The 25909-nt window shown below is 29.5% G+C and overlaps 2 protein-coding genes and 1 pseudogene across 2 annotated transcripts; 2 read left to right on the top strand and 1 right to left on the bottom strand.

Moving 5' to 3' along the window:
- Positions 1–1504: 1504 nt before the first annotated feature.
- On the top strand, positions 1505–7102 carry LOC110620953 (annotated as a pseudogene).
- A 1214-nt stretch (positions 7103–8316) lies between these two features.
- On the bottom strand, positions 8317–10187 carry LOC110620705 (probable pectinesterase/pectinesterase inhibitor 17). Its single transcript, XM_021764525.1, has 2 exons — positions 9304–10187; positions 8317–9109 (listed from the first exon to the last, which is right to left on the bottom strand). The coding sequence occupies exons 1-2, from the start codon at positions 10175–10177 to the stop codon at positions 8418–8420; spliced, it is 1566 nt and encodes a 521-aa protein (XP_021620217.1). The 5' UTR covers positions 10178–10187; the 3' UTR covers positions 8317–8417.
- Positions 10188–19641: 9454 nt separating this feature from the next.
- LOC110620006 lies at positions 19642–25235 on the top strand. Its single transcript, XM_021763543.2, has 4 exons — positions 19642–19880; positions 20694–20788; positions 22798–23069; positions 24101–25235. Exons 1-4 carry the CDS (start codon positions 19851–19853, stop codon positions 24907–24909), a joined length of 1206 nt encoding a protein of 401 aa, XP_021619235.1. The 5' UTR covers positions 19642–19850; the 3' UTR covers positions 24910–25235.
- The last annotated feature ends 674 nt before the right edge of the window (positions 25236–25909 follow it).

Here is a 25909-nt window from a genome sequence, read left to right on the forward strand (position 1 = left end):
AATAATTATTAAATTAAATATTTATATTTAGATTAATATATTAATTTTATATAAATTTTAATATAAACACTTAAGGCAAAATATATCATTATATGAAAAGTTAATTTGTATTTTAACTTTTTATAGTTAATATTTTTAATACTGATACATATTTGTTGTGATATGTGATCTTGAAAATGAATATATAAAATAGAAAAAATGTGAAAAGTTATTATTAATGGATTGAAATTTAAAATTAAAAAAAATAAATATTAAATCCCTAATAAATTATTAATGGATTGAAATTTATTAGTAATTTGTTGGTAATTTAAAAAAATTAAAAAAATAAATTTTATTTTATATTTTAGATTATTTTAGTAAGATTTAAAATTATTTTTCCTATTAGATATATGTTTTTATTTTTTATTCAATAATTACTAGAAATGCATTATAATAAATGAAAAACAGAGATAATAAAGTGAGATGAGAAAATAAAAAATATGGAGAAAAGGGAAATGAGAAAAATAACTAAAATGTAAATAAATATAAAATAGACTATTAGAAATGATGAGAAAATAGAAAAAAAAATAAGAGAGAATAAAAAACGAGAAAAAGAAGGAGAATAATAGGAAAAAAATGAGGAATGAAAAAGAAAATGTAAGAAAAATTGATGTGAAAAAGCAAAGAAAATAAGATAAAAAAAATTTGATAAAAAGAAAAAAAAAAGACTGGTTGGAAACATGAGAGAAAATAAAAGAATATAATAGAGTAGAAGGAAAATAATAGAAAAGAAAAGAAAATGGGAGAAAAAGGAAAGGAAATAGGTAAGAAGAAAACAAGGGAATGAGAAAATAAAAGGTTGACTGAACAATAAAGACCCAATATTTGTATTTTAATTAAAAATTTTCAATTTTCAATTTATGTTCCATCCTTTTTAATTTTATCAGCGTGTAGTTTTAGCCAAACTTTAAAATTACCATTTGAAATTTAATTTTTATACACATAACATATTAGGAGAATATCTGTTTAGTCAATATTACATACCATAATATACAAAAATTAAATTTCAAACATTAATTTTTTTAACAAAATAGGTAATATTTGATTAATTTTTTATTTAAGAAAAATGTCTTTATATACAATTTTATTGATTATTCTAAAAGATATATATTGTAATGTACAACTATTACTGCAATAAAAAAATATGTGAGTTAGGAAAGAGAAAAGATTATTTTATTATTTTTGTATGGCTGGCACAGAGATGGAAATAAGTTTTCTAGAATGTTCATATGACTTGATCTTCTAGAATAGTCATCTAACTCGGTTACTTAGAGTAGTCGTCCGACCTGGTTTATTGGAGTGGTGTCCGACCTGTGAAGTTGTCCAACCTAGCTTATTGAAGTGATGTCTGACCTGTGAAGTCGTCCAACCTAATCTATTGGAGTGGTCGTCCAACTTGTTGTCCGTTTTGCTATATGTTAAGTACTATCAGGCCCCCCCAAGATGGAGACGAGCATAGATCTCGATGTCGCATCTTGAACAGATGTTCATGAAAGTCAGTGGAAGTCAAAGGTTTAGTGAGAAGGTCGGTAAGTTGGTGTATGGAATTATGAACATGCAAAGTAGAAATAAATCATTTTGTGAATTGTTCTCAGACCACATGGCAGTCAATTTCAAGGTGTTTTGTTCGTTCATGGAAAACAAGATTAGCTGCAATGTACTTGGCCACTTGATTATCACAGAAAAGATGGACAGGAAGAGATATTTGTAGATCAAAATCTCGAAGAAAATAACTTATCTATTTTAATTCGCATACAGTGGTTGCCATAATTTTGTGTTCTGCTTTAGCGGAAGATCTACTAACTGTGCATTGTTTGCCTTCCAGGAAATCAAGGATGACCTATGATGGATTTTCAGGATATAGGACAGAAGCCCAATCAGAGTCGCATAAAGCTCTAAGTTGCATGCCTTTTGAAGCAGAAAAGAATAAGTTTTTCGATGGACATCCTTTTAAATAACAAAGAACATGTATTACTGCATCTCAGTGAGGCTTTCTTGGAGATTATATAAACTGACTGAGTTGTTACGTGGCAAAAGTAACATCAGGCCTTATTAGACCTAGGTATAACAATCTTCCCACGAGTCTCCTGTATTGTTCTGAGTATTCAATGAGCTCCCAAGTCTCATTATCCAGTTTGGTGCTTCTTGGTAGTGAGTAGGATGTCCATATTTGGTTTCTCTCTAGTGTCTCTATCTCTTGCATGACATGAACCAGTTAACTGTCCCCCCTAGCTTGATGATAGAAAATAGGTGTATAAATAGTAGACATATTTGTCATAAACAATGTGTGTGAAGGACTGTATGTGAGAGATAGATTAGACATGTCTTAGATGTTACTTTGGTTCGGACCAGCTTCTATTGAAGTGTTAACTTAGGATTCAGCAAGTGAAAAATTATTCACTGTATAATCATTTAACTAGCTCAGTTTAGAAGTGGCTCTAGCACTTCTCCTTGGCTGAGTATTTATGGTGTCTAGAATAGGTTCTTTTGAAATTGTTTGAAGAATGAGTTTAATTTCCGAGTTATTTGTGTATTTTGACAGTAGCGCTGTCATTCAGGCTAAACAACATGTCAAAATTATTATTCAGGTCAGTATGGGGAGGTCGGAATTATCAAGGGTAGTTAATGAATTGTTATTCAGATCAAAATGTGGAGGTCGATGCATATCGAAATTGTCAAGGATAGATAATGGCACTATAGTATTAAGTGTTGAAGTATCCCCACTTACAAAAGGGAAACATGTTTCATGAAAACCACATATTTTGAGATTATTATTTTATTATAATGTAAATCATATAATTTGTATGTTTTAGAACCTGAAACATATCCAATGAAAACACATTTAAAAACTCTTTGTTCAAATTTATTTTTTTTGCAAATCTCATCTAACTGTTTGGATACACCATATTCACATACGGACAAACGCTTTAAACATGTTAATTCATCCCACAATCTTTTCAGTTTAGTAAAATAAACCATGACAGAGATATTAGTCTAAGTAAGGAAACTTATCTCCTGCTTGATTTGATAGAAAAGAGGTTCATTGCTCTGTCCAAATCTTTTTTTAATTTCTTCCCAGAGTATTTGAGAAGATAGTGAATATATAAATACATAAATCAGTTCCTTTGATAGTGAGCTTAATATACATGTGGTGACCATACTATCCACCTTCCTCCATTTCTCTAAGTTTTGAGACCTAGCAGGTGGCATTTCGAAGGTGCCACCAATAAAATCAAGTTTATCTTTGCCCCTTAGAGCAATTATTGTAACAGCCCGCTTACCGGACCATCACCGGCACTAGGATCCAGATCGGCTTAAGGCAACAAAACTCATAGAAACTCATATGATCAACATATGTTCAAACTCATGGTTACACCCCAAACCATGCCATAAAACTCTTAAAACTTGCTTTAAACATAAGGGGAGGTGAGGATCCATGCTTACCTCTTGAAGAACTAGAGGATTGATGATCCAAGCTTGGAGATAGGAGAAAACTCAATCAAACTCTCCAAGTACTCAACTTTGCTTCCTTTTTGCTCAAATCTCTAAAACAAAGCTCAAATCAAGTTAAAACATGCAAGATTTGAGAAAAACATGAGAAATCACACCAAGGAGAGCTTGAACCTACCTTTGACCCAAAAAAACAGAGTGTTTACCACTCAAGTCTCGGGCAAAGGGGCTTTTGTAGTGGCCAACCGACTCTTCCTTCGGCGGCCTAACGTGCATGCGAAACCATGCAACTTTCGGCGGCCGAACTTCACCTTCGGCGGCCGAACCTGGCTTTTGTCCCCTTGGCCTTTTCATTTCAAAACTCAATTTTCTTAACTCAAAACATGCAAACATGATAAAAACACTTAAAAAAAACATCTTAAAAACCTCTCTTATACCCTTAGGGCAAGCTCCGACATCCTCGAATCCCGACTTCCAACGGAAAATCCGCCGGAACGTAGGAATTCCGATACCGGGGTCTAGCCGGGTATTACAATTATTATGAATCTGCTGCATGACAGATAATTTTTCCCAACAAGAGGAGCACTAACCAGTTACAGTCTAGGATTATCTGAATTTTAAAACCCGAGGAAATCACTCTCATTATCTTTTTCATTTTTGTTTTGATTCACGGTTTTTGAGGTTGTTTCTCTGAGTAATTCTTCCTCCATTTGAGTGACGAAAAAAGAAAAGAAAGAGCAGAAACAAAAAGGACTTAATCAGAATAAAAAGGCTAAGGCAATACTCGTTTAGTTTTTTATTTGATAAAAATTTGTTTATATACAATTTTATTGACTATTTTGGAAAGATACATGTAATAATATTCAACTATTGTTACAATAAAAAATATATAAGCTAGAAGAGAGAAAATATTCTTTTATTATTTTTGTGTAGTTAGTATAGAGGTGGAAATAAGTTTTCTGAAATGTTTGTCTGACCCGATCTTTTGGAATAGTCATCTAACCCGGTCACTCGGAGTAGTCGCCCGACCTGGTCTGTTGGAGTCAAATCTGACCTGTAAAATTATTCAATTTGATCTATTAGAGTGGTCACCTGACTTGTTATCCATTTTACTATTTGTTAAGTACTATCAATTTTAGAATTCAATTAAAATTACATTCAAATAAAAATATTATAACAATAAATTTAAAATTAAAATATTTAGATTAAAATAAAAAAATACATAAATATTAGACTTTATTGATCAATCAGCCAAAACAAAAAAAATTGAGTGAAGAAAAAAAAAGAAAAAAATAATAAAGAAGAAAATAAGTGAGAAAAATATTGGAATAAATGAAATGGTAAAAAAAAATACAGTATAGATCTGTATAAATGGAATTTACCAAATGATTTATTAATGAATTTGCAATAATTTTTTTTATATAAAAGTAGTTTTTTTCTCAATAAAAGCGAATTTCAAATTTTTTATCCTAATTTATTGATTGATTTGGAAATCTGTTTATCTCTTAAAAAAATAGGCAATAGAAAAAAGTTAAGCTCTTAAAAAAATAGAAATGTTTATCTTAATTTACCTTGGATTTTCAATTTTTACTAGCCGAGTTCCTTAATTAGTTGGTAATCGAAAAACGATAGCGTTTTACAATAAGGCTTATTGACAAGAAAAAAAAAAATATTTTCAATTTTTATTAGCAGAGCTCCTTAATCGATTTGTAATAGAAAAATGATAGCTTTTTACAATACCGCTAATTGACAAGAAAAAAAAATCACATCTTATATTTCTTTTATATTTATAGTCAAAATTTTTAATTTTATATTTAAAATTTATTGTAATTACAATAATTTTTGAAATTAATTTTAATTATATTTAAATTAGCTTATATGAATGTTACGTGTCATTATTACGGGGATTTAATTTATATAAACGATTTGATTACCTTAAGTTAAATTTTAATTAAAACCCTTAGCCATTAATTACATAAAATCTCTAAATGATGTAATTGAAATCTTTAATTTAAAAGTGCAAAATTAAAAATTTTAATTATATAATTTAAAAATTTCAAGGATCAAAATTTAAATTCTTAACTAAGATTAATTCAAATTAATCAAGCTATTTATATGAATTAAAAATAATGACACGTGGCATACAATGTAATTTAATTTAAATTTAATTAATATTAATTTTAAAAAATTATTACAATTATAATAAATTTAAATATTAAAAATTTTTAATTCTAAATTAAAAAATTTAACTATAAATATAAAAAAACAATAAAATTGTAGTATTTTTGAAGTAATGAGCCTTAAAATAAACAAGACGTAATCTTCTATCTTAGATTCACCAACTTAGATATGGATTTAAAATAATTCACAAAACGGTGTCATTTTAAATTCACTCAAAAAAAACCCTTAGTAAGATAGTACAATTACGAAGCAAAAGCTTAACCACTTTCATCCAAACCACAACTCTGAGTTTCTTAAGTTCGCAATTGAATTGGCCATGGAATGAGCCCTCACTGCACAGTCCTATAACAAAAGGCTAGCCTCAAAGTGTTGCAATGAGAAAGAGAAGGCTGCATGGGCTGACTGCATGAACCTCTATGAGACCACCATTATCCAACTCAACCGTACCCTTGACCTGACCCCAACACAAAATGCACCGATTACGACGTCCAGACTTGGCTCAGTACTGCTCTGCTCAAACCAATGTTGAAACTTGTCGAGATGGGTTCGTTGAACTTGGGGTTTCAGATTTCATGTTGCCACTCATGTCCAACAATGTTTCTAAGCTAATAAGTAAGCAACACTTTGGCTCCAAACAACGGCTCATCGGCGGCTTTACTACAAACATATAAAGATGGTTTTCCTAGCTGGGTCACCGCAGGTGATATACAGTCATAATCACCGGCTGTGAATCTTGTGGTAGCTCAAGATGGTTCAGGAATCGCCAGACTATTAAGGAGGCCCTTGATGAGGCAGCAACGAGGAGTGGAAGTGGGAGGTTTGTGATACATATTTTAAGAGTGGGATTTACAGAGAGTATGTTAAGATTGATGACAAAATGAAGAATATTATGTTGGTTGGCGAAGGACTGAGAAATACCATTATCACCGGTAGCCGGAGTCATGGCGGAGGTTACAGTAATTTCAGTTCTGGAACTGTTGGTAAGCAAGTTTAACTCTTAATTTATTGATTGTTTATGCATTTTCTTAGCAGTCCTTATTCCTGTATTAATGTGAATAATTAATTAAATTTCAGTGGTGACTGGAGAAGGATTCATTGCACGAGGCATCACATTCCGCAACACAGCTTGTCCGGAAAACCACCACGCAGTAGCTCTCCGATCAGGCTCCGATCTCTCAGTCTTATACAGCTGTGGTTTTTGCAGAGAACGTGCAATATATGATATATCACATTATAATATTTTTCTTATATATATATATATATATATAAGTTAAAAATTATAATATTTTTGTATTTTATATTTATAATATTTTTATATAAAAAATTATCTTATCATATAAAATAGTCTCATTGATAAAAAAAAATCAAAAGTTTAAACGAATTAATTCTAAATTAGTTCAAAATTATAGCTAAAGTTTTAAATTTTGTATGATAAATCTAAAAATTTTTAATTTCTTGCAATAGCTAATTATAACCAAAATTTTATAAATTAATAAAGTTATATATAAATAATTTTATAATTTTATAAAAATTTATAATTAAATCAATAAAATTTGAAGTGAATTTAGCAATAAACTAAACTATTTCTAACTTCATTTAATAAACTATCAATCATTTAGTTAATTTGTATTTAATTATTATAAATTTAAATATTTAATAAATTATAATTTTAGTTAACAAATTTATTTGTTTATCGAAAATAATTGGTATTTATTAAATATTTTTCATAAAACTATATTATATACGTAATAAAAAAATTATTTTTTATTATTTAATTTTAATTTAATAAATAAAATTATTAAAAAATCATTATAATTTTAAATTCGATTCAATAATTATGTAAATTTTATCTTTAAAAAATATATATATATATATATATATATATATATATATATATATATATATATATATATCATGCCAGCTGAAACAGCCGGGTCCGAACTGACCCAAATAACTTTTAGACCCACTTTCCACTTGGCCCAAAATGGTTAACCCAAGTTATTTAGTAGTTCTGTGCTAGCTATTATATACAAATTAATTTTCTTTCAATTTTTCGATGTGGGACGGATTTGCGCCGCAAATCCGCAAGCAGGCAGCTGGAAGCAGCTGACCGTCACACTCGGTCCCGCTAAATTTTGCGACGTCCTCGTCGCAACTGAATCCATTACAATTGCTAACCAGAATCGGACCTTTAGGTATTGTGGTTCGCTAGTACCTCGGGTGGCTCCACCTCGTCTCTCACGGGTAGCCCTTTCCTCGTAGGTCCACTAGCTCCGCACAATTTTTTTATGATCCAGGGTGACTCTGATACCAATTGAAATAGCCGGGCCCGAACTGGCCCAAATAACTTTTAGACCCACTTTCTACTTGGCCCAAAATAGTTAACCCAAATTATTTAGTAGTTCAGTGCTAGCTATTATATACAAATCAATTTTCTTTCAATTCAATTTTTTGATCTGGGACGGATTTTCGCCGCAAATCCGCAAGCAGGCAGCTGGAAGCAGCTGACCGTCACACCAGCTCTTTTCTCTATCAATATATGGACATGCATGGTTGACTTTTCCATGTTGTTGACCTTGAACTTCAACATATGTACCGATCAAAACACGTTTTTGTGGCAAAAATAAAATAAAGATCAATCTCTATAAAAAAAATATAATTTTATTGCAAAATATTTATAATAATAATTTTGTGAAAAAAATTAAATAACAAACACATAATTACTTCTAATTCACAAAATGAACATATCAAAGACCGGAAGTGAAAGGAACCTCAGTGGCCGGTAACCATGATCGGCCAGCAATGAAGTTAGCCACAGTGAACTGGGATGCTTCAGCCGCACTGGTGATAACCCTATAGCCACCCCACTTAACTCTCCCGCCGGTCGAAGCAGCAGGACCCATATTCTTATACTCTCCATAATACAAAGTATTCAGAGCAAAATCACCATCCCACTCCAGCCACCCCGCAGGATCCACCAAAGAATCAAGATAAGTTTGAAGAAAAACAGTGCGAGAATACTCCTTCCATGGCCTCCCTAAGTAAGTCTTGAATGAGTTAAGCACTGGTTGAAGATCTGGTGCAGCCATGACTCGAGAATTATGGATTGAAATTCCAGTGTTTTGATTTGGATCAGTTCTCCCTTGAGCTGTTACTACGTTCTTTTGCTTGTCCATTGGCCGCCGTGCATAGATCATGCAGTTTTGTAACACCACGGCTGCGTTTCCGAAGATGAAGTCTACTGTCCCATAAATGTAACATTCTTTGTAGAATTGTCTTTGGGAGTGGACATATAAAGTGTCTTGATATCCTTCAAAACCACAGCGGTAAAAGACTGAGAGATCGGAGCCTGATCGGAGAGCTACTGCTTGGTGGTTTTCTGGACCAGCTGTGTTACGGAATGTGATGCCTCGAGCTATGAATCCTTCTCCAGTCACGGCTGAAATTTGATTAAATTGTTCACATTATAATCTTGAATTTTTCCAAACTTTCACTTTATTTTATTTTTATTTGAGAGACGTCAAAAATAGAGGAAGCAGTATTATCATGACTTTTATTTTTTAAATAAAAAAATAAAAATAGAAAGGGATGCCAGATGCATAAACAATAAAGAAGAGGTTTAGACTTGCTTACCAACAGTTGCAGAGTTAAAAGTAGTAGAACCTCCTCCAACGCTCCGGCTACCGGTGATAATAGTAGTTCTCATTCCATCTCCGACCAACATAATATTCTTCATTTTGTTACCAATCTCAAGATTCTCTCTGTAAATCCCACTCTTAATACGTATTACAAACCTCCCGGTTCCACTCCTCTTTGCTGCTTCATCAAGGGCCTCCTTTATAGTCCGGTGATTCCCAGAACCATCTTGAGCCACCACAAGATTCACAGCCGGTGAAGACGACTGCAAGAGCTTTCTATCCCCTGCGGTGACCCAGTTAGGAAAACCATCTTTATATGTTTGTGGTAAAGCCGCCGATGAGCCATTATTTAGAGCCAAAGTGTTGCATATCAGCTTAGAAACATTGTTGGCCATGAGTGGCAACATGAAATCTGAAACTCCAAGCTCAACAAACCCAGATCGACAAGTTTCAAGATTGGTTAGAGCAGTGCTGAGCCAGGTCTGAACATCGTAATCAGTGCATTTTGTGTTGGGATCAAGGGTTTGGTTGAGTTGGATAATGGTGTTCTCGTAGAGTTTTAAGCAGTCAGCCCATGCAGCTTTTTCTTTCTCATTGCGACACTTTGAGCCTAGCCATTTGTTATGGGACTGAGCAGTGAGGGCTCTTTGCATGGCTAACTCAGTTGCCAACTTACGAAACTCAGATTTGTGCTTTGGATAAAGAAAATGGTTAGGGTTTTGGTTCATGAAATATTTGCAAGGTTCAGGATATGGGGTTTTATTGCACCATGAATCTAAGCCATTAGAGGCAACAGATGAAGAAAGTGTTGGTGAAAAGAATGAGAAAATAGAAATGACTAACACAGAGTAACACAGCTTTGTCGTCATCTCTGTTGAGCTAATGTCTTGGACCTTATGATATCTCTTGAGAATGTGCTAGACTTTATATAGAGAACAGAATATAAGTAATCTTATTTAAAAAATAATAATAATCCGAAGACCAATTCCATACCTAATTAAAAAATAATTTTAATTTTTCATCTATCAACCATATACTACAAAAGTCATGTGCCAGCAAAATTTTATAAAAACAAAGAGAACTTTCGTCATAAAAGAAAGTCTCATCATGTGTTTACACGGCCAAGATTACATCTGGCCGCCATTAATTCCAACTGCATGAAGTTTCCGGTGCAATTAAGCTCCAAGTTAGAATCTATTCTCCGGGTTGTTAGATTAATTTATACATGATCGTAATTTTTATTCACTTTATTTTTTTTTATATATATTAAAAAATTAATTTTTATTAAAATTTTAATTATACTATAAAGGATATATATATAATTTATGTGAAAAGCATAATATTTGTTACTGAATATGTGACTAATTTATTTATACATATTTTTAATATATATATATATATATATATATTTTTTTTTTTCAATATTAAAAGCTGAGTTAACGAAATAGCGTGACTCAAACTGATCCAAATAATTTTTAAATTCATTCTATTTGGCTTAAATGGTTAATCCAAACTATTTAATAGTTTCGTGCTAACTATTAATCCGTCACCATAATTCGCAGCTCGATGTAAGCAGCTCGATGTTACATTCTCTTTGAGCCAATTCAAATTATTTAATAGTTTCGTACTAACTACTAATCTGTTACTATAATTCACCGATGTAGGCATTCAAGCAACCGGATGGTACATTCTCCCCTACTAAATTTGCCGTGTAGTCGTCTCAACTGAATCAGATATAATTGTTAAGACAGGACTGAACCCTCGACTTCGCTAATATCTCGAGCGGCTCCAACTCATCTCACACGGGTAACTCTTTCCTTGCAGACTTAATAGCTCTACACAATTTGTTTGACCCAAAGTGGCTCTGATACCAATTGAAACAATCCGATCCAAAGTGATCCAAATAACTTTTGAACCCATTTTTCACTTGACCCAAAATGATTAATTCAAATTATTTAGTAATTTTGTGATAGCTATTATATAATTTAGAATTACTGTAGAATTATTGTAATCTATCGACCTGGAACGTTTGACATCCAAGCAGCTGGATGTTACAGTTAAGTCTTTACTTTTTTTATTCATTTAAAAGGCTGACTTTAATTTTTTTATTAACATTGACCCTTAAACAATACAGACTACTATAAAAAGTAAACATAACCATTCTAATCCACTAATTTTTTTCTATTCATGGGTCTGCCATTCTAGACTGTGAGATTGTCAAACTACTCATGTTTGCCTTTGCTTTCTCTTAGCTGTCTAAAAATATTTGGTTATTTAGTTTTATGGTTAAATTTCACATTAATTTAAAATACAGAAAATAAATTTTTTATAAAAATTTTAGATATATAATTCTTTTGAGTTAATTTTTTTAGATAAATTAAATCTGATTTAAATTTAATATGATATCAGAATATTTTACGAATTTTTTAAAATGTTTAATTTATTTTACATTTAATTTTTTTAAATTTCAGTTTAAATTCAATATAAAAAGAAGTTTATATATATAGCATGCCAGCTCTTTTCTCTCTGCCAATATACCCAATATACCCAATTGCCCGTAAGATTTATTCATAGAGATGCATGGTTGACTTTTCTATGTTGTTGGAATCGAATTATAACATAAATTATTAATATCCAATCAAAACGCGTTATTGCGGCAAAATAAAATAGAAATCCATCACCTTATCATTAGCCCCAGGGTTAGGGTTTTTTTTTTGTTTTCTCTTTTCAAAGGGAATAATGATAATTGCCAGCTTTTATTTTATTTTATTTTCTTTTCCTTTTCTTTTTCCGATTTGGTTCTTCAATGTTCTTTTGACTATTGTTTTTATTTAAGAATTTCATCTTTATATTAATGTGAAACTGATGTTCATGCTTATTGGTACTCTAATTTAGTAATAGTCTCAAGTTTTTATTTATTTAAAATTTAGCAGAAAGTGTTTTATCTTTCTTAATAAATTTATTTGACTCGAATCTAAATTAATTGAGATTAATAAATTTTAAATATCAAATGGTTAATATTAAAAAAAAAACTTTCAAATGATATTTAATAATCTGACATTCAGAGAAAGGTAGAATTTCAACATGAACGAGTGAATTTAGTCTGAATAGTTCAAATCTTCTTTTTTTATTCTTTTTGTTTTGTTTTCCAGTACGCATAACCGTCACCCTACTGCAATATCACCTATCGCTATTATTCAGAGTCGTATGTGCGAATGTATCTGCTTTTTCACCATCGTCAGACGGTCATTTAATTCTCCTCCGACACTCGTGCCAATAGGATCGTGGTATAGTTGGATCTGTTCTCTTATTGTTCTATTGCGTCAAATGAGCCGAATTTCTTTCAGATGAGATCGGGTTCCGCTCAGCCCGACTTGCTCGATTGTGAATTGAGTTGTGCGCTAATGGAACAGTTTGCGTAGTGTATTCTGATGGGTTTTGAGCTTAACTCTCGTATAAGAGCACAACTACGATTTAAGTGTCAATAGTCCAGCTGTCATTAATCTTTATAATTGATTTTTTTCATAACATTATTGGAACAAATGCATCTCATTATGTATAATTATGTTAATTAATTAAGAATTTAACTTTTTATATTAAAAACAGGAGAGATTAACTAACGAGCAGTCTGATGAGTGATTTGATACCGTCCACTTTCAATATTAATGATTTAAATATTCTCATGTATAGAAAAAATATTTATTACAAATAGTTTATTTTTTTTGGATTGCTCTAATATAAATATAATTTAATTTTAAAATAATAAATTAAAATAATATATTTAAAATAAAAAGTGCGAGTTAAATAATGTTCTATTGATAATATTAGTGGTGATTTTTCTATCTCAAACTAATTTTTTAGATTAAATTACATCTAAATTCATTTTATTATCATATTGTCAAAGTTTTACCAAATAGACGTTGCGCCTCCATGTAAAAATATTTCTAGTGGCCATGTTACATTATAGAGAAGGGGCAATTTGCCCCATCTCTCTTTTTTTTTTCTGAAATTTTTTCTTTTATATTTTTTTAAGTCTTACAAATTGAAGACAAATTTCCCTCCCTTCTCATTCAACAAAATAAAATGATTTGATATTAATACTATGGGTATTTTATAATTTTTTTAATAATTGACTATTAAAATCGGTGGAGTGAGTAATTAGTAAATTTTTTAAAATGTTACGAATATTTTAATATATATATTTTTTAAAATAGAAAGATCAATTAGTAAATTTTATCATCCTATAAAAACTAAATAGTTAATTATCTAATATATATATATATATATATATATTGAAATAAGGATTGAGGATCGGAGAATTGGAGGAGTACAACATAAGATTTCTCAAATTTATTCACATGCAACTTACCATTAGACCTGTGAGTGCATCTAATATATTTTTATTAAATATATATATCTCGATGCATAATCAATAATTAAAAAATTAATGGTTATATATATGTATTTTTCTTAACGTCACGGATAAAGAAATATAATTTAAAAGCTAATAATTTATTTTAATTTTTACTTTAATTGCATCCTTTAAATGAGCTTACCCTCTGAAAATTTGTGAATAATTGATTAGGTACAGAATAGAATATTGATAATTAATTCAATATAACTTCATAACATATATTTAAAAAATGTATTTGATAAAATTGGCGTGTAAAAATATTTAAAATATCTTATATTAACTAATCACTTTATTTTTATTTTAGGCGAAATAGTATTTCCGCCCTCAATTTTACAATGAAAAGAAAATCTTATCATACCTAAATTTTAAAAATATTAACAATACATATAAATTATTAAAATTAGATTAAAATAATATATAAAAGGATAATTATAAAAATCTATCCCATGATTTAATATATTTCTTACTTTTTAAGTAATATAATATGATTTAATTTATGACAAAAAGTATTATATAATTTTAATCTGTTAGTGAAACGAGACTTTTCTCTAATATTAATAAATGATATATGATGTGTCATTTAAAAATTAATTAAAATATTTTAATCATTAAAACTTTTGTCAAACATATAATTCATATATTTTTAAATTTAATTACATAATTTTATTTTATAATGAAATAGTTATTTTTAGTTATAATTCATCCATAAATGTTATAATTACTTACAGATAGAAATTTATATTTTTTTTATAAATTAATCTCCAATGTTATTAAATTTAATATTTTATATTTAATAATAAATTAATAAATAAAATTTAAAGTACGAATCTTGATACAATATATCCATCTAAATTCAAAACTAAATAATTCTTTCTCGTCTAACTTTCTCTTTTTTAATAATTTATTTTATTTAATTAAAATAAAAAATGATATATTTTTTATTTAATTTTTATTTTATTATTTTTCACATATAAAATATTAAAATTCAATAATATAGAGATTAATTTATAAATATAAAGACTTATTAGTAATTATAATATTTAAGAACTATTTATAATAATATAGGGATTAATTTTAATTAAAAATATAAAGTTTAAATTAAGATATTAATTTATTAATCAAACAAAACTTGAAGGGACTAAATTTAAAAAATATAGGGACTAAAATTTAGTCTTCATTAAATATCAAAGAGTAAATTATAATTTAGCAGCAATATTTAATGGTATTAAAGGAAAAGCCTCATTTTGCTAATGATGTAAAAATACAAGAGCTTTTTTATTATAAATTTAAGTATAAGAGCCTACTTGAAAATGTATTAAATTATAGGGTAATTCTGTTTTGTAATTATCCCATGTAGAAATTATAAATACTTTTAACATACATGTATAAATCTCAAATTTCTGCCTATATTTACCATCAGTAATGATAAGAAAATTGGATCACTGTCGGTGCTAAAATTTAGATCGATTTAAAATTATCAGAATCCGTAATAAGTTTATTGTAAATTCTATTATATTTTATATAACTTCCACATGATCTTAAGAATATATATAAAATATTATCACAATGTGAACCAAACGCATATATGCATATTGTAAACATAAATTTATATTATAGCTCTCATTAAATTAAATGCTCAATATAGATATCATTATATACTGCAGTTTGTTTTAAATATAGCATGAAATTTAAAAATTTTTACATATTAAGATCAATAATAAGGAGACTATAAAAGAAAAATCGGGTAAAGCACATCACTAATCCGTAATATCAATACATATCCACAACTAAACTATTATATAAGAAATTATACACAAGAGACTATTGAACTCCCATACTATACTAACTTGATCATGCAAACTTGGGGTTAGGGAAAATTGATAAGCTTTTATACCTTAATGAGTAGAAATATAATATAAAATAGGTTAATAAAAAATATGCTCATATGTATATATTATAATACAAACAAATGACAATCAGATGAATTTGTTACCAGTAATCCTCTATAAAATCTAATAGTGTCCAATCCACAATGGGTGCTCCTTAAAATTTCTTCTTAAGCATACTCAAAGTGATAGGAACACAGAATTGACACTCATTTTATCTTATATAGTGTCAGGAGTGTAGAATGAGTGTCGACATGAACTTTTATATTCGTTATACATAAACATATCATATCATAATTTCGAGGGCTAGTGGGTCATCCAATATCCATCCATAACAACAATTATATATGCAGTGTATCATATTCGTGAATTTAATGCAGAACAATCTATTTAACATGCACATGACATTCATAATGTGTTAATATACTTAAAACATTTGATTTGATTAAAATAGGAGTTTTGTTTAGTTCTACTCACCTCTTGCAAATGCAAGCCTTGCTATAAAGCAATTATCTCATTGCTAGTCTTTACAGTATTCTAAATCCGATTCTACATAGATGGATCCAAATGAGGGACTTTTACAACTATTAAAACTGCCACAAGATACTCATAAAAGCATTCAAGAAAACATGTAGAAAATGGACTGAAAACGATTGAATAAGGGACTTTTGGTGGCAAAAGTCCCTTACAGATCCGAAAGTCCATTCCTTCGGGATCTGATTTTGCCTTCTATCTATAACCCAAAAACTCATTAACTTAGACCACATAAAACCACTTCAATTTAGCCTAAACTTCCACATGCATCCATCAAATAAGGATTTAATTACAGATTTCAAGATTGTAACTCAAAACTCCCAAAAATTTTATGTGCAAAACCAAAATACTTAAAAGCAATCTACACATTCTTTTCTAAACTTACAAGAGCGGTAAAAAGACAAGATTAAAACTTACCTTCTTTGAGAAAAATCTATGAAGTAGAAATCGAAAGCAAAAGAGGGAAGTTTGGTCCTTGATTAAACTTTTAAAGCCTTTAATCTTTAATCTCGAAACAATATAGTTGAAACACTTTAGAATCTAGTTATTTGAAATTTAGAAGGTAAACAAATTTTGAAGAAAAAGATTTAAGCTCACCTTTGTTCGAGATGAAGATAAATTTTCTCTTTATTTCAGGTTGATGACTATTTATAGATATTCTAGAAAAATTACATTAAAAATTTTGAAATACTTTTTTTTTATGCACTTTCAAAATACTTCACTTCTTAATAATAAAAAGTAGTGTATAAAAATAAATTAAAAAGCAAGTGAGTTTATTTATCAATAGACTCAGGGAAGTCAAGATGGTAAAAATTTATAGGGAAGCAAATGCGGTAGCGGATCGTTTGACTAGTTTAACCATTGGTGATGATTTTAATTTGAAAATTCATCAATGATCTCCTGTTACTATTAAATTTTTACTGAATGCTGATAGGTTGGGACTTTTATGGCCTGGATTAATAAAATAAGAGCTCTATCTCTCTTTTTAAAAAAAAAAGAAGAAAAGAATAGTGAAGGGGATGGTTGTTGTGAAATTAATATTTAGATTTGCAGAAAAATTATTATAAAATTTTTTAAATTTTTTAAAAAATTATTAGTTTCTATATCAAAATCAATCGATTACAACGTTTTAATATTTTATAAAATTAAATTATTTAGTCCATCGATTACGAAAATTTTTAATTTTTAATTTTAATTAGAGAAATTAAATATATGAATATTAAATTTATATGTCCTAAATAATACATAGTTAAAATTATATAGATTAAATAATATAAATATTTAAAATAGGTTAATAGATTTTTTGACAAAATAATTAAAAAATATAATTTTATAAAATATAAATATATTTTAATAGAATAATTTTCCTATCAAAACAAATTATAAAAAATTATTAAAATTTAAAAATTATAAAAAACCTTACCTTATAAAATTATACATTAAAAAATCCCACTTTACTCTGCCTTCTCTTAAACATAATATAAATATAATGGATTTACATTTTTATATTTGGTAATATCATAAGAATTTTTTAGTAAAATTCAAAGGCAGTCTTTATATATTTTTGCATGGACATTGGACTCTATGTGTTGTTATCGTATTATGAGATTATGTAGCAGAATCTTAATTAAATATGAACGTCGATCACTTCAGAACAATAAAATACTTGTTCTATGTGTTTGATCAAATATTTTATAATATTTTATTAGGAAAAATTACTTTTTAATCTCTGAAATATAGCGTAATTAATGAATTTGTCTCTTTATTTTTAGAACCCAACACTTTCGTCCTTGAGTCCGTCAAAATTCAAGGTCCCTCCGTCAAAAAATTATGTTAAGTCAATGATTTTCACTTGGTCAAAGGAAAGAGAATAAATATAATCTCAAAAATACCATTATCAATAATAAAATGAGAAATTATTATTTAATCCTTATAGTATGAAAAAACTCGCTATTTAGTCTTTTAATTTTGAAAAATATATTAAAATATCTCTGACATTTTAAAAGTCTATTAGTTAGTTCCTCTATTAATTTATCACTAAATATTTTACAATTTAATTCCTATAGTTTAGAAAAAATTATTAATTGATCCCTCAAATTATTAAAAAATTTACTAATTAGTCCCTCCATATCAGGGGTATTTTAGATTTTTTTTTATAATACTTAACGACTAAAATTAATGGAAAGACTAACTAGTAGACTTTTTAAAATGTTAAAAATATTTTAATGAATTTTTCAAATGGCGAGTAGTGATCGACAACGAATGACATTACAAAAGCAATTTATATTGAGTTTTAACTTTTTATTCTTAATAATTTAAATTTTATATATTTTAATTTTTATTATCTTTACTGAATTTGAATTTTAAATTTATTAAAATTTTTATTTATTTATGGAGATTGAGTTTGAGATTTTCTTCTTTAAATTTTGACAAAATTAAATTTCAGGAACTAAAGTGTTGAATTCAAAAAATAGAGGGACAAATATATTAATTATATAATATCTTAGGGATGAAAACATATTTTTTCCTTCAATTTTTTGAGAGAGGGATCTATAAATTTATAGGAATTAAATTTTAGGGATTAAAGTATTGAATTCTATAAAGGGTAGTTTGGTCATTTTTTTCTGTCACTAACGGTATTTTTTATGGAAGTACCTCTAATTTTGATGAAATTAAACCTCAGAGATGAAAGTGTTGAATTCTAAAAATAGATGGACGAATCCGTTAATTACACTATATCTTAGAGACTAAAAAATAATTTTTTCTATTTTATTATTCTTAATAGATATTTTTTAACACCTATAATTATGAAATTTTTTATTTATTTACTGTTATTAATTGAATATTTTAGAAATCATTAAATAAAAAAAAGTAACATATGCATAGTTTAAGATATGCTCTTTGGAAAGTATGAATTTTATTGTTTAAAATTAAAAAGTGAAGTTATAACTATGAAAAACGAAAAGGTTTGGCTCTATTATTAAAATAAAATATTAAATATATAATATTTCTTTATCGAAAATTAAATATATAATCTGGATGATATATAATAGGCAAAATGATCAATAGTAATCGAACCTGGGTCGCTTTTGAAGAAATAAAATATTGAAAAAGTTATTATTTAGTGCCATATTTGAAAAACTCAGTAATTAATATATTATTTTTTAAAAATATATTAAAATATTTTAAAAATTTATTAATTAATCTTAATTATTAAATATTTATATAATATAAAAAAATTTATTGATAATTAATCTATTAATTTTAAAAAATATATTAAAATATTTATGAGATTTTACATTTAAAATAATTAGTGTTTACGTATTAAAATATTTTAAATTTTTTTAAAAAATTTAATAATTAAATTAATAAAAAATTAATTAGTGGAATTTATAAAAATTCAGGACGTTGTAATGAGTTTTCATGTAGTACAGGTATTAAATAGTAATTTTTCATAAAATATTTAAGCCTAAATTTCCTCAAATGAGCAAAGAAAAAGCAACCCTTTACGGTTCTCTTTCTCAAATCTCAACACTTCGACTGACCTCTCTCGTCCAACTTCGACGCAGCCACCACCATCACCGGCAACGAGCGAAGCTCGAAGGGCGGTAGTTTCAAATTGTGGAAGTCCATTTCCTTTGGCAAATCAGTGCATTGAGTTGGTAGTGAACATAGCAAGACGATTTTCGCAGCGGCTGAAGTTCACAAATGGCTTTCCTGTTTAACAAATTTCAAGAGGTATAAACAGAAATCTCTCTGGTTTAGCATAATTTGTCTGTCTTGTTTTGTTTTTCAATTTCATAGTAACTAAATGAAATAGAACATAATCGATTATTTTGGTTTCTTTTTTGTGCAACTGAATTGTTTTTTTTGTTCAAATGAGTATCACGTTGGTGAGAAGGAAAAATTTTGTAAATTTGTAAAGAAATCTTAATAGATGTAAGGGATATTGAATTAATAAGAAGATAGAAGGAATGTGTGAGTGGAAGAGGCAGAATGGCAGAAGATAGATTCTAAATTCATTGAGTGTTTAATTGGCTTGTCATGCTTCAAGTGACCGAAATAAACTATTTTTTTTGTTTCTTGTGGTGTTGGTCTAGCATAGTTATTTAGAATTGTCCGAAAAGAGAATTGGGATTGGATTACAATCGTACCTATAAAGGGTGGAATAGTTTACTATCTATTGTGTAACCTTGCAATAGACATTCAAAAGAACAACAGAAAATGAAGGCAGTTCTAAAAGCATTTTAATTTTTGTTTTGTGCAAGAGTTATATGATGCCATGTTTTTAACATGGAAAAAGATGTTTCTTCATGTGATAATTCTTTAGAGCTGGGTTAGGAAAGGCTTGAGCTTGTATTAACTCTAGTTCTCAACCATTAAATTCAAAGGAAAAAGAGCATTTAAATTGATGATGAATCACTTGTACAAGGATTTTACCAAGTGTTTAATCTAACAGCTAAAAGGTTGGAGAGCCAATTTGAGCTCCAGCCCTTTTTAGAACTTCCCTCTTCTTAATGGTTATTTTTGGTTTCTCCTTTATAATTCCAGGCTGTGAAAGTTCTTGCAAAAAGTTGTACTTTTGCCAAAGATCCAAGGCAGCTACAATTTGAAGCAGACATAAATCGCCTTTTCCTGTATACCAGGTAAGTGTCTATTTGATCACTTGTCATAGTTTGCTACTTTTGGATGTAAATCTCTGTGGATAATGTGAACTTTATTCACATATCCTTTGCCATTTGCCCTATCTTGGCTTTGTGATTTATATTAGAGACCTTTTAATTGATTGAGAATACGCATATGTGATTTTTCCAACTTTTGTTCATTCTGTTATTTATCTTTTTCCTTTTTTCTTTTAATGTGTGCATAAGTTTTGGACTGTCTATAACCAAGTAACCAACTCCACAGTTCAGCTAGTCCTGTTGCGTCTATGATGTGCTGCTTAGGTGTTATTTTACTGTTTCTGTTATTCTAAGGCTTCACTTCTTGAAGTATTTTATCTTTATTGTACATTTGGATCAAATTCCTCTCATTGCACCGTTGATGTTGATACTTGATACTTTCATTGATGATTTTATTTCTTCTCCTACATACACTGATTTTACCTGCAACCAAATACTGTAATAACCTTGAAACTTCTTCTTTTAGTTTCAGTTAGCTCATTGATTATTAAGTGAACAATCAGTTCCTAGATAGTAAATAAACATCTAATGATGCCAACATAGAAATGTATTCTTGCAGTGATAAAAATCTAGTTGTCAATGATCTGATATAACAGTTTTATCAGAATACCATGTTTCTTGCCGTGTGAAGTATAGTAGTGTCCGACCAAGTCAAAAGAAGCTAATAGAATAATATTTGTCCTTGGGACCTACCATGTGTGTTTTATTTATAAAAAAATCATGTGGTTATGGTTTTTGACCATTTTGGCTAGCTAAGTTCATATTGTCTGTTGGAACTTCTACAAAAACATGACAGTCTCAGCCATACTAGTTTTTCAGGCATTATGGTTATAGAGGGGCAAAGCCCAATGCTTAAACAATTTTAGCCAATTGTTCGAAGTTCATTACTTCAGTTTTCAAGTAAAATATCAACTTCTAATTATTTCTTTTTTTTTCCGTTCCATATTAACAAGATACTCCTCATCCTGAGCTGCCCCCTCTCAATTTCATCAATCAACTAAAATAGCAAATCCAAACATGTTCTATACTTGTTGGATACAATTAAAACAAATTCAATAACCGATTAGTTAATTGATTAAATAAAAGCATGTAATACAATTGAAAAAAAAAATTAAAAACAAAAAACTTGAAAGTTTAGAACATGGTAGGCAATTTAGTTTATAAATTTAATTAGTGTGTGTGTTTGTGTTTTTTTCTTCTTTTTTCAGTTTTTAGCAATCAAATTATTTTACAGTTGAAAATACATGAAATGGCTAACTTTGGCATTCTGATTAAGACTATTTTCATGATTCCTAATAATGATCAATGGTGCAATGCTGGATATCATCTTTATGGTGCAATGCGGCAAATTATCTATTGTAATTATACCTGAATCAGTACTACTAACCAGATGGCTTGATCTGTCCCTCATATTTTTCTACCTCACACTAACTCTTGTGTAATTTTGTTGACTTTATCCTTTCATATAATCAGCTTCTTCTGAACCTGTACCTCTGTGAAATGACTACAAATATACCTCAATAAATTGAACATTTGTGTCCACTGGACATGTTACACAATTAGTGCTCCATAATTGGTATTCATGAGGACAGGAGGAAAATGGTAAGCAATGTGAGAACTTGAGCATTGTCAAAAATTTAGACGCATTATCTCAAGATTATGATGAACCCTAATAAATGTAAATGTCGTTTCCTTAAATTCTTTCAGTTTTTTCCTCCAGTTTTCAATCAACTATTAGTATCACATGGTACTAAAATTTATAATAACATCAGAATTCAAAATATTGAAAAGGATGTTGTATCTTGTAATTTGAATATACACTCAAATTTCATGTTAATGCATTTTTTTTTCCTTTCAACAAGATGAAATCAGAGATTTTACTATCATTTCTTTTGTTTATAACATTATCAGTTCTGTCCAATGTCATGTGGTTTTTTCGTAATTGGATTGCACCTGAATTATAATTTCTTTAGCTACAATCGTTTGGGAAGGAAAGCTGAAGAGGCTGATGCAGAACAGATCATTGAAATGGCTACCAAAGCTTCTGTTGCTGATCAGCAGAAGCAAGTCCAAGAAAACATCCATTGTCAAATGGAAAATTTCTGCACAGCTATGGATGAAATTCTTCACCCTGATGTGAATAAGAAAAATGAGCCAGGTGAAGCACTTGGACAGTCAGAAACTGCTCGTCGAAGTGGCCTTAGTTTCGCGGTTGGAAAGAGTGGTCCATCTACTGTTTGCCCAGGTGAACTTACATTCATAATAGTTTTATTAGCTTTCTCTGCCTCCCATGAAGTCTATAACTACTACTACTACTATTTTATTTTATTTTAAACTCTTGTCCTAAGTTCGTTGATTAACTGGAAGTTGTACCTGTCACTTTTGGATGTCCAATATATTTAACTGATCTGACTTGTCGTGCTATTGTGTTTGACATGATTATTGACATTTTTATGGAAATCATGGAATATGAATGTTCATTTTAATATCTAGTTCTTCCCCTGCCTAGCCCAACTTTCTTCTTCTACTTTTATTTTGTTTATCTTGGTTGTGTTGTAACAAAATAGTCTGGTGACTAAAATGCTTCTTTTTGTTTTTTTTCCAACATATTGATTATTATTGTTTTTATTCCTTTATTTGGTTAATGTATATTTTAATTTTCATTAGTTTAATTATTATAAGTGTGGCTATAGTTTATTTAACATTTGTTGTTTCTTAATCCTATTCCCTTTACATATCTATAATGTGCATTTTCTTGACAACTGTGTTAAGTAGATCTGCCTTTATCTCTAATTTCTCTAGCCCTAGTTCTGATCTATCAAGTTTTTCTCTATTGACCTATCTCAGCAGTAAACTTAAAATAAAAATAAAAATGGCAAAGCAAATGTGCATCACTTTTTATAAAATATTCCTCATGCATTGTAACTTAGACTGCTGAGATGATATATACCACCCACCCCGTATATTTGCTTCTTTCTGATGTTATTTCATTTTTGGCTTCCAGAGTCGCAAACAATCTCTTCCTATGTGGTTTATGTCTTTCTGGTCCTTATTTGCTTCTGATTCTGAGATGAGTCGGATTAGAGGCTGCAAAATGATCCAGAGTAAATTATACACCAAATAACTGATAACTATGTATTGCTTAACCTGTTGTACAATTGTGAGCAATGCCATTGTGGCTATGGGGTTTATATCTTGATTTCTTATAAACACGGAAGTACAAGCCATTTATTACTGAACTTCTATCCTTCTGATCAATGATGTTTTTCAGCACAGCTATACAGGAGACAAGGCCATTGAAGAGTGCTGAAGTTTCATTGAGGTTGAAAGATCTCATTGGCTACACACTTAGTCTAAAACCATCTCAGATAGCCCACAAAGAAGCTGGACAAGGCTTATTTGTAAATGGTGAAGCTGATGTTGGCACAGTGATTGCTTTGTACCCTGGTGTGATATATTCACCGGCTTATTATCGCTATATCCCTGGATACCCAAGAGTTGATGCCCATAATACATACTTGACTGCAAGGTATGATGGTACTGTAATCAATGCACAGCCCTGGGGTGCTGGAGGTGAAGCCCGTGAAGTGTGGAATGGATTAGTTGTGCCAGAAGTCAGACCTAATGGGCAAAATAGCGAGAAAGGTACAGATCGGCTCTGGAAAATGCTTAGTAAGCCTTTAGAAGGGATACAAGTTGGTCGTAATAGTGTGGTCCTAGAGCGAAGGAACCCATTAGCTTTGGCTCATTTTGCGAATCACCCAGCAAAAGGTATGGCTCCAAATGTTATGATTTGCCCTTATGACTTCCCATTGACTGAGAAGGACATGAGGACCTATATACCAAATGTACCATTTGGCGACCCAGAAGAAGTGAATATGAGAAGATTTGGTAGCTTTTGGTTTAGGTCTAGGGCAAAGAAGGGTGGGGCCGATGCTTCTGTACTGAAGACTCTTGTCTTGGTGGCTACTAGGGCACTTTGTGATGAAGAAGTGCTGTTGAACTACAGGTTGAGCAACTCTAAGCGAAGGCCAGAATGGTATACTCCAGTGGATGAAGAGGAAGACCGGAGGAGATGGAGCTAACAAGTGAATGTTGACATTCAAAAATTTTGTTTATGCAGGGTTTAGGCCTCGGGAACATACTTGCGTTGCACCAAGGATCTGGCTTGGATTGTACTTCATATTCTTTAACTTTGAGGTACTGGTCTCACTTCTCAACATCTTTAAAGCTATAACGTCTAGGTTTGATGGGTTTGACTATAGATTAAAATAACAGGACTGAATTATCTTATTGGTGGTTCAGCAAAACTTTTTAGGGTGATTATTTTGAATTTCTTGGTTTTTTCCAATTACCTGTGATTCTCACGTGGTTTAATGAAATTAAAGAGTGAATCTTTGATTTGTTGGAATAGAAGCTCTTATAACTTTGATTGGCGCATCTCCCTGTTCTGGCAACAAGTAGGACTTCAGAAGAGTTAATATCATCACTGGGATAGTATAGCAAAAAGCACCTTGCCTTGCTGCCATTTTATTTTGCAAATTGGCATAACTACTTTTTTGTGAATGTGTGTATGTATAAGGTAAGCTGAATTGTCTTTTTAAAAAAAAAAAAAATCAGCATAATTTTTATTATTAATTATAATTTTTTACATTAATATTGATAAATATATAAAATATAACTTAATATATATATGCTATTCTTTAAAAAAATTAAAAGAAATAAATAAATAATATCAATAAAAAATTAAAAAAATTTATATTAGTATTTTTTAAGTTTTGTTAACCTAATCCCCAAATGTTGATATTTAATCTTTAAGAAGGGATAAATGTTAAAGATATTAAAAATAAATCTACTCTCTAATTAGCATCCAAATATCGCAAAGTTCAGAATAGGATACGCAGTTTCAGTAAAATTGTCAGGCCCTCCTCTAGCTGTTCCTGGAGATTTTTGGCAATTAATTTGGTGAACGAAAGTTCCAAAGAAAATACAACATTTCTGTTGGCGGGTGTTGACAGATCTTCTACCATCGGCTGTTAATCTGAGATGCAGAAGAGTAAACGTATCTTCTTTATGTGCAGTCTG

The sequence above is a fragment of the Manihot esculenta genome, chromosome 8 (genome assembly GCF_001659605.2).
Source record: "Manihot esculenta cultivar AM560-2 chromosome 8, M.esculenta_v8, whole genome shotgun sequence".
Classification (NCBI taxonomy): domain Eukaryota; kingdom Viridiplantae; phylum Streptophyta; class Magnoliopsida; order Malpighiales; family Euphorbiaceae; genus Manihot; species Manihot esculenta.

What these genes read in the sequence shown, in the direction of transcription:
- LOC110620705 (XM_021764525.1), bottom strand. Translation starts at nt 10,177, where the DNA reads ATGACGACAAAGCTGTGTTACTCTGTGTTAGTCATTTCTATTTTCTCA. An exon ending in TTTTAACTCTGCAACTGTTG is followed by an intron (nt 9,110 to 9,303) that starts GTAAGCAAGTCT and finishes ATCAAATTTCAG; the next exon opens with CCGTGACTGGAGAAGGATTC.
- LOC110620006 (XM_021763543.2), top strand. Translation starts at nt 19,851, where the DNA reads ATGGCTTTCCTGTTTAACAAATTTCAAGAG. An exon ending in TGTTTAACAAATTTCAAGAG is followed by an intron (nt 19,881 to 20,693) that starts GTATAAACAGAA and finishes TTATAATTCCAG; the next exon opens with GCTGTGAAAGTTCTTGCAAA. An exon ending in CGCCTTTTCCTGTATACCAG is followed by an intron (nt 20,789 to 22,797) that starts GTAAGTGTCTAT and finishes TAATTTCTTTAG; the next exon opens with CTACAATCGTTTGGGAAGGA.